The sequence below is a fragment of the Nanorana parkeri genome, unplaced genomic scaffold (genome assembly GCF_000935625.1).
Source record: "Nanorana parkeri isolate BGI_ZX_2015 unplaced genomic scaffold, ASM93562v1 scaffold669, whole genome shotgun sequence".
Classification (NCBI taxonomy): domain Eukaryota; kingdom Metazoa; phylum Chordata; class Amphibia; order Anura; family Dicroglossidae; genus Nanorana; species Nanorana parkeri.
Window position 1 is genome coordinate 549,574 of NW_017306937.1, and position 9,878 is coordinate 559,451.

Below are 9,878 nucleotides of genomic sequence, written 5' to 3' on the forward strand. Positions count from 1 at the left end.
TTTGTCTTTTCAATATATTTGGACTTCTACTTTAAAATAAGGAGGTTGGGAAAATTACTATCGAGAACCAGTTAACATTTGACCCTCTATTCCATGAGGTGGGAGAAAAGCCAATATACAGTCCAGTGTCTAACACTTGCTATGATAAGTTAATATATAGTCCAATGTCTATGGGGTCCATTCACTAAGATGCCATAGGCAGCCGAGTGAAAGACCGACCTGAAGTGAGCCGAACGCTGTTCGGCTATTCACTTCAGGCTGGTACGGCTGACTTCAGTCAGCCGTACATCGGGTGGCTTTGGGTCGGCCGAACATGCTCAGCATGTTCGGCCGACCCGAAGTGCAGGAGGAGTTCGACTCAGCATCTGGATCGGCTAAGCCGAAACTCCCGCAGGTTCTCGCTGCTGTTCGGTCTATTCTTATAGATGCTGAACAGCAGTGAGTGAATAGCCGAATGCTGCTGAGCGGCATTCGGCTCGGCTGTTCTGCTCGGTCCCTCAGAGGTATTGCATCGTGAATAGACCCCTAGGTGTCTGTCCCCTCCTTACATCATGCTGACCGACAGTGAAGAAGAGCAGCGATAGATGCTACTGCTTAAAGAAACGCAGTATATTTCCTGGTTCAGATCCTGTCAGCTATGACAGGCTGGGATCAGGAATCTTTGCAGGGAAATTCCCTGACATCTCAGCAGCCACAACATCTAGGGCAAAGGGCCTCAATCATGAGCCACTTACCTTCTTCCAGCAGCAGTCTGATATTTTCAGTGTTGTGGATCTGAACTCCATCGCTGCTGGCCAGGGCATGTAGCAGTGCCGTCTTACCTGGGAAAAGCCAACAAACATGTAGGCCAAAGAATTAAAACTATAAAATAACAGGCATTTAGAATATAAAAAATAAATTTAAAAAATCAGCATAATGAAAAACAGCCAAATGCTAACAAACTTTATTGGTAGCTGTAAGGCACATACATGGCCTTCTCTCTGTTGGTAAATAAGAGCCTATGGGTAAGTCATTGTGCTCCTCTTTGGTTCATGAGTCAGGGGGTCCAAATCATGACCATTACGTCTCAAAATTTACCCTCAGTGCACTCAGATTCCATGCTGCCTTTCCATAGCATAGGATGATTAGAGCCCAGGGTGGCCAATAACGGTCAGAACAGGAAGCGTAAATTCCAGGGGCAACAGAGCAGACCGACTGAATTATGCTCTCACACATCAGGATTGTCCACAATGAGGTTGTAGGGCTGCAGCTAACGATTATTTTCAAAATCGATTAGTTAGCCGATTAAGTTCGATTAATCGGATTTAAAAAAAAAAAAAATGGCTCCAGTGATGGGACTACTAGTGTGTATTGGGATTGCAGTCCATCACAGGAGCAAGCGTGGAGCGGTGGAAGTGAAAAGAAAAGTGCGGTGTGCCATATAGTACATTATACAGCGCAATGCAGACCACCACCAGCTATAGAGAATACAACAAATCCCGACAATAATACATTATAGTATAATGTACTATTGCTGGGATTTGTTGTATTCCTCTACATCTGGTGTTGTTCTGCATTGCGCTGTATAATGTACTATTGCTGGCATGTGTTGTAGTCCTCTATAGCTGGTGTTATTTTGCATTGCGCTGTATAATTATACGGCGCAATGCAGAATACCACCAGCTATATAGGAATACAAATTCCAGCAATACATTATACATACAGTGTATAATGTATTGCTGGGATTTGTAGTCCTCTATAGCTGATGGTACATTCTCTTTTCTTATGAGTTTTTGAAGCTACTTTCATAACAAAGTGGTTTTGGGTTTTGAAAATAAATTGAAGCTGCATGCTACAAAGCTGAATTTAAGAAATTACTACAAATAAATGGTATTTGTTCTGTGTGCAAACATTTCCAATCACTTCCATCTCAGACTGGCAGCATTGTCATCACTGACCATTTTTGTCAGCCGCATTCACATTGGCGCCGAGGTCCAGTAGTCGCTGAAGGCAAGACAGTCTCTCTGGCTCTTCGCTCGCCAAATCCAGAGGGCTACTCTCATGAATCTGAAACCAAAAGAATATTTATATGTCAGGTCCCCAGACAGCAAGCACATATACTGAAGGAATCCTTCCCTCCAGTGTAAGTATTATGTATGCACTCCCTACTGGAAGACCTAATGAACTAAAGGTTTGATCTGTGTGAGCTACCCTAGACCTCTGCTGTGCAGATCTCTCAGATTCAGACTGTGAAGTGCCAACCTCATTCTCCAAAGGCAGTGTGAAATCAGCAGGTCATGAGTCCAGAAGAAGGATGGCCAGGATTCGTGGTGCGGCCTACAGTTGCTTCCATGTCGGTCCCAAAGCAGGTGTATAAAGCATTTTGACTATTGCACAAATATTGTATTGTGACAACTGTATGGGGTTAATCATTTTACATTTTTTACTACATTTAAATGAATACGCTGACCAGCATTTTTATTTTTAGTGTTTTCTGTATATACTATTGAATCTACTGGCCAATAATTTGTGAGGGGAAAATTAAAAAAAGATTCCTTTACTTCCACGTGTGTCCAATTTTTCTATTCCCAGTTGCCCTCTGCTGGCGCTTCCCCGGCCTCTACATCAATGATGGCATCTCCACATATGTAAACAAACGACGCTGACCCTGTATTTGAGAACTGTTGTGCTGTAAGCTAATAAAATCATTGCCCAGATGAGCCAATAATATCTACAAACAAAGCACTATTATATTTACTATTACAGCGTTTGCTATGATGACAGGGTCTCTTTAAGTGATGCTGGAGATTTACTTGCAATACAGCTAGGTGAAAAATATATATAAAATAACAGATTATGTCTTACACGATCCCTCTTGTTAATATCAGCTCCATTCTGCACCAACAGCTCCACCATGTCAGGCTGGTTCCTCAGGACTGCGATGTGTAGTGCTGTGTAATACGTCACTGGATCTGGAAGAGGACACAACAGTAAGAAAAGCTAAAACTACCAGTATATGGGACCAACCTGCCTTTAATGTAAGTCACTATGTACGAGAACTGCTTCAGCCATCAATAAATCTGCATTGAAGAGAACCTGTACCTGTATACGTAAAGTGATACATGACATTGTACTGAAGTATTCTTTGTGGCCTTCTTATCCTCTCTCGCCATTCTGAGCTGAAGGGGAGATATAAATATATACACTACATTGCCAAAAGTATTGGGACACCCCTCCAAATCATTAGCTTCAGATGTTCTAATCTCCTCCATGGCCACAGGTGTATAAAATCACGCACCTCGGCATGCAGACGCTTCTATAAACATTTGTGAAAGAATGGGTCGCTCTCAGGAGCTCAGTGAATTCAAGCGTGGCACCGTGATAGGTTGTCACCTGTGCAGTAAGTCCATCCGTGACATTTCCTTGCTACTAAATATTCGCGCTCACCTGTTACTGGTATTATAACAAAGTGGAAGCAACTGGGAACAACAGCAACTCAGCCACGAAGTGGTAGGCCATGAAAAAGGACAGAGCGTCACCCCGCTCTGTCCTTTTAGTGCGCAGAAGTGCCAACTGTCCACAGAGTTAATAGCTACAGACCTCCAAACTTCGTGTGGCCTTCAGATTTGGCACAACAACAGTGCGTAGAGAGCTTCATGGAATGGGTTTCCATGGCCGAGCAGCTGCATCCAAGCCTTACATCACCAAGTGCAACACACTTTAGAGAAGTGGAGACGTGTTCTCTGGAGTGAAGAGTCACGCTTCTCTGTCTGGCAATCCGATGGACGTGTCTGGGTTTGGCTGTTGCTAGGAGAACGGTACTTGCCTGACTGCATTGTGCCAAGTGTAAAGTTTGGTGGAGGGGGATTATGGTGTGGTGCTGTTTTTCAGGGGTTGGGCTCGGCCCCTTAGTTCCAATGAAGGGAACTCTTAAGGCATCAGCATACCAAGACATTTTGGACATTTCATGCTCCCAACTTTGTGGGAACAGTTTGGGGATGGTCCCTTCCTGTTCCAACATGACTGCACACCAGTGCACAAAGCAAGGTCCATAAAGACATGGATGAGCGAGTTTGGGGTGGAGGAACTTGACTGGCCTGCACAGAGTCCTGACCTCAACCCGATAGAACACCTTTGGGATGAAATAGAGCGGAGACTGCGAGCCCGGCCTTCTCCTCCAACATCAGTACCTGACCTCACAAATGTGCTTCTGGAAGAATGGTCAAACATTCCCATAGACACACTCCTAAACCTTGTGGACTCCTTCCCAAAAGAGTTGAAGCTGTTATAGTGGCAAAGGGTGGGCCAACTCAATATTGAACCCTACGGACTAAGACTGGGATGCCATTAAAGTTCATGATAGATAGATAGATACCCTGTTTCCCCAAAAATACGACCTACCCCGAAAATAAGACTTGGTACTATTTTTGGGAATTAATAAAATATAAGACCTACCCCGAAAATAAGACCTAGTTGTGACCATTCCCAGGGCCGGTGGTGGCATAAGGGGTAACTTGAAGAGCTGCAGGCGAGATGGGAGAGAAATCAGCCGTGCCAACAAAGCCAGCGCTAGAGGAAGCGAGGCGGCACCGGAGAGAGCAGAGCCACATAAGCCGATGCCTACTCTATAGCGCCGTCTCCTGTCACAGGCCGAGTGATACCAAATGCCCTCCGCCTGTGAGGAATCGATAGTGAAAGTGCGCTTCGCTCATTTTGGCCAGCGATTGGTTACTAAATTGCTCTTGGAAAGGTACGGCACCCCTGATTGCTCTGATCACCCTATTCTTAACTTTGCCATTTTGGATTATTTAATTTGGATTTGCATTAACTTTGAATTGTTCTTACATTAAAAAAAAAAAAAATAAGACCTTCCCCCGAAAATAAGACCTAGTGTGTTTTTCTTAGCCAAAAAAAATATAAGACAATGTCTTATTTTCGGGGAAACACGGTAGATAGATAGATAGATATTCTACACTACATCTGCATGGATAGAGACAAGGGTGCCACTTCCTCCAACTCTACAGGTGTCAGTGGGTTGGTAAGACAAGATGCTCCTGATGGACCCACTTCACCCTCTCCTTATTGTCCATTAAAGTTCATGTGCGTGTAAAGGCAGGCGTCCCAATACTTTTGGCAATATAGAGTATGTGCAAATCTAAAAGAATGCAAATATAAGCTTTCACATTTTCCTTTCTGCTGCTGTCCCCCGAGAACTGTTATAGGATTCTAAATTATTCCGCCAGTTTACATTTCCTATGTAAACCTCAAAAAACAACCCAATTGCAAAGGCAAGTTTCTACTTATAGGTGTGGGGACATGACAACAGAGTTACAGTATTAACAAAATGCAAGAAAGAACATCTTTCCACAATTGCCTGCTAGTGTTTCACTGAAAATCCGCCAGACTAAGATTACTAAAACAGGATGCCAGCTGGGTGTAAGAAAATACTTCAACAAATGTATCTGTGCTTGGTATAATAAGCTCTTTTACTGTATATCAGTCAGCATCCAATGAATGCTTTATGGCCATTCCTCTTTCACATTAAAGCAGTCAAGATATCTGAGCTTATCCCAGTTTCCCAGTGACTTGCTCTAATATGATCCATTACTTGTTTTGAGTCAGTGGGAGCAGATGTTGGGAAGGATTGGGGGAAGACACTGAACCAAATGTTCTTTTATTTTTCATGGCTAGGAAAGATGCTTCATCATCATGCGTCAATCTGACTTGAAAATAGATAAATACCTCCCGCAGAGTGTAACTACTTACCCTCAAAGTTGAGATCAGCCCCATATTGGAGGAGGATTTCAGCAGCCGGGACCAGTCCTAGTTCAGCCACCTTCAAGAGAGAGTAGCTTATCCCATCCTTGTAATAGGCCGAGTCCGAGTGCCTCTCCAGTAGTTTACTCAAAGCCAATAATTTGTCATTGTGTCCGGCCAGATAACTGAGAGCAATCAAAACAAAGAATGTCATGCGCAAAAAGTGAGTTTTAATACACAACTATAGCTTTGCGCTGGATTTAACCCTTTCGCTGCCAAGCCCTGTGTTTTGCTTTTGACCCCAGCTGGCCAGACCATTATTGTAATTACTTTCCCCCCCACACCCCTTTTTTTTTGTGCACTTTCTACTGCTGCATTGCTAGCGTTTGTAAAAGACCCCCCAAACCAGTGGCGGAACTACCACCCGAGCAGCCGTTGCCGGGGCACTGGGGCCTGAGGCTGTGGGGAGGGCCCAGTGGGGTCCGGTCCTGGGCATGTGTGTGTGTCACAAGTCCTGCCCCCTGCAGTGCACACATCGATTCGAAACTCCCTGGCTGGGTGAGTCCGAGCGGCAAATGTTCCCTATTATAATCTTTCTCTCTGATTAAATGATTACAGACAGGCCTCCGTTCTATCAAAGTTTGAGACTACATTAGAATGTCTGACCAGTGACGTGGTCACACATTTTAACGTAATCTCGCCCAGTTTTTCCAGTGTTACTCCGCTCCAGCGCCCCCGACCCCCCCTCCCCCCGTCTTGGGAGGGGGGCCCAAGATAAAATCTTGCACCAGGGCCCTTTGTCTATTAGGTCCGCCACTGCTCCAAACCATATATTTCAAGAAAGCACAGCACCGGCAGAATAAAAAGATGGTGCTACTAATTTTGTAAGTCCTGCGATAATTGCGCAAACGTTTATCAAATCAATATTTAACCGATAAAAGTTACACAATGAAATCTATAAAAGCACACTAAGATCAGTATCGTTGCCCACGAAAAACATTTTTCTGACTAAATCTAAAAGATAAAACTGTATTGAGTTAATAAATAACAAATGTGTAAGTTTTAAATTGTGCCTTTTGGTGAAACGGTAAAAAGAAATTAAGAAACGCAAAACTGTAAATAAGCGAGTTGTGCTAAAAATCTGTGTTGTGGTAACGCCTGATCTGCAGTGCCGTTTATGTGCTGCATTGGTGTGTGTTGTGATAAAATGATGCACTAAAGTGACTATGAGCTTATAGCAGAAGGGTATAAGCTAGTGATGTAAAGGTTAGTTCACACCATAGGCAGTGCGTTGCGGTCCGATTCTGGCCGGAAAGCACTGCATCGCATTGCGGCCGGCTCACTTTTTGCCGGGCAGGAGGGGGCGTGGCGGGCCATTGAAGTGAATGGCACCATAGCCATGCCCTCCGGCCGCAATGCGATCGCAAGGCACATTGTGCCTGCAGTGCGGTGCGATCAGAATGCTGCAAGCACTAATAATAAATATATATATAACCACAGCTTATATCCACTGCCATGATTGATTAGTGGAGCTGTAAAAACAAAAAGTTACTAGTTCGACCTGCTAAACCGGCCAGTTCTTAGACTGTTCTCTCCCCCTCCCCGGTCCCGGGCTCCGCTGCCCCTCCTACGATCCCGGGACCGACATCTTGTGTGTCAGTGGGAAGGAGAACGGCGAACCTACGTTCACCAATCTCCTCCCCGCACTATTGGACCGGGAGCAACGCGTATTGCATCACTTCCGGTCCCATAGCTGTCAGTGCTGGGCTCCAGATTGCACTTCAATAGCTTATTTCAAGTGAAAAGGTGGCACTAGGCGGTCTTTGGAATTGTGACGAGGAAGCATGGAGCCCGCCAATCAGGAAGCCGGACAGCGTGGATGCCCATGAATCATTTCTGCCCATTTCTGTAGATTCCCTTGTTATGCACTGCCTGACTTATCTTATAAGTAATGGTATGCTGTGTGACTGACTATCTCATGGTGAATGACCTTGCACTCTTAGTCCAATGTCTACTGTGCAGGGAATTGTAAGGAAGACATTATAAAAAGACAAACTTCATGCAGTTATGCTAGCAGTTTTTTTATGTGAGTGAAATATACTCCTCCTAATAGTTAGAGTCGACATGGGACACTGCAGCTGTCACGTTGGCTCTATTGATCGAGAACTGAGCAATCACATACCACTGATCACACAGTTCCCGATTTTCTCCCTGCAGAAAGCGTCGACGATTAGTCATGGATCCCCGCAGAGATTCCCCCCTCCCCTCTCTGTTCCTCCAGACGGACGGGGGAGGGGGCGGGCACAGCTGAATCTGCCTCTAGGGAGGCAGAGTCAGCTGTCAAACAGATAGCAGGGTGGATCACAACAATATTGTCGGGATCCTTCCCTGCTGCAGCACGACTCTGTGTTGTCAGCATACAGTGGACAATAGCCCGCTATATGCTGAATTTTTAGTAAATATCCTCCTGTGACCCTAAAGAGAACTAAAGCTAAAAAAGGTTGGGCCATACAGGGGCGTCCCGAGGCTGGGTGTCACCCGGGGGGCGGAGACCGGGTGACACCCCGCCGTGACGCCATTGTGCATGCTCTCGACGTTGCCGCGCATGATGGTCTTGTTGACGCCGGCAAGAGGAGGGGACGCCGGGATCTTGGTGATGGATGCTGGCAGAGAGGAGGGGACATTCACCCGGCGGGATGAGGTATGCCGCCGGGGTCCCTTCTCTCTCCTGACACTGTCAGACTCTCAGTCTGTGACCGAGTGCCCGACTTCTGATAGGGTGTGACACCAAAATGACTGCCAGTCATTTTGGTGTCACCCTTCCAATGGTGGCACCCGGGTGCGGGCCGCACCCCCTGTATCCCCCCTTGTGACACCACTGGGGCCATAGTTCTCTTTAATATGCAATATACTGATTTGTAATGAATAAATAACTGGGAGTAAAACATTTAGAAACATTTGTCTGGAGTTCTTCATTACACCACAAGGTGTTGTGTACCTGGCAGTGTCTGGTGCCACTTCTGCCTGCTCCGGGTCTTGTATGCCCACCGCGCCAAGGAGCTCATCTACCAGTGGCTGGTATTCGAATATGATCCTCCGGAACCCGTGGAGGAAAGGCATGCTGGGAGCGTCTCGTTTTCACTCTGTCTAAAGCAGAATAAAAAATAAAAAAAAGAGCAATTACAAACAAAGGCCAACACTAGTAATGGGTCATGTCTGCCTGTACTGGGAATTGTCTCTTGAATTGTGATTGCAATGTCTTCCTTATATTGTAAAGAGATTTCACCAGGTGGTTATAATGAACCGGACCCTCCCATTCTAAAATCAAGTCTGGAGAGGACATGGGGAAACAAACAGCTATTTCTTCAGAACACAGAAAGGCAGAATCTGCTACAAAGTTTGTTAAATCCCTATAATGTACACCGATCCCCCAGAGAGAGGTGTACTTGTTCTCCACAAAACTGGAGTTACACTTTAAGCATTACAGGACCAGGAGCCGGGTTGCCAATGCTCTTAAAAAAATGACAGCTGGTGCTGGTTTTCTCCAATTGTTGTCAATGGAACTGGAGCTAAAATAAATCCTGCTGGTTCCTGGATTGGACAGACTGGATCTTGAATTCCATATTTTGTCCACCTTTGATCTCAGATAATGTTATCTTGAGGCCGGTGATAACTGCGAGTTTCAATATCCATCTATGAAGGAGAGCAGAATGTCAGCCCGCAGATGGGACCCTGTGTGGCCCCTAAAACGTTGGCTTAGATGACAAATGGGACGTAATTCCAGTAAAAGCTAAAATAATTCAGGCTTTCATTACTGCGAGTGCTGGCGACCTGGCAAAGTCCACCTATTGCAGGCCCACACCTCGGCCTGCAATCATGACTCTTCCCTAAGGTTACGTTCACACCAGATGCAGTGCATTCCGGCCCGATTCTGGGCAGAACGCACTGCCTCGCATTGCAGCCGGCTCACTTTTTTTGTGGGGTAGGAGGGGGCGTGGTGGGCCATTGTAGTGAATGGCACTGTAGCCACACCCTCCGGCCGCAATGCAATCGCAAGACGCATTATGTCTGCGGTCTGGTGCGATCAAAATAGTGCTTGCAGCATTATGATCGCACCGGACCGCAGGCATAATGTGATCCCA

The 9,878-nt window shown here is 45.7% G+C and overlaps 1 protein-coding gene across 1 annotated transcript in view; it reads right to left on the reverse strand.

Annotated features, from left to right (window-relative positions):
* ASB6 (ankyrin repeat and SOCS box containing 6) overlaps positions 1-9,878 on the reverse strand; it is a 13,447-nt gene that overhangs the window by 1,070 nt on the left and 2,499 nt on the right. Inside the window, exons 2-6 of the mRNA XM_018563515.1 lie at positions 8,735-8,879; positions 5,746-5,921; positions 2,845-2,951; positions 1,938-2,046; positions 735-821 (exon numbers count right to left, since the gene is read on the reverse strand). Coding sequence (XP_018419017.1) covers positions 735-821; positions 1,938-2,046; positions 2,845-2,951; positions 5,746-5,921; positions 8,735-8,856 — 601 coding nt within the window. The 5' untranslated portion in view covers positions 8,857-8,879. The remainder of the gene's footprint in view (positions 1-734; positions 822-1,937; positions 2,047-2,844; positions 2,952-5,745; positions 5,922-8,734; positions 8,880-9,878) is intronic.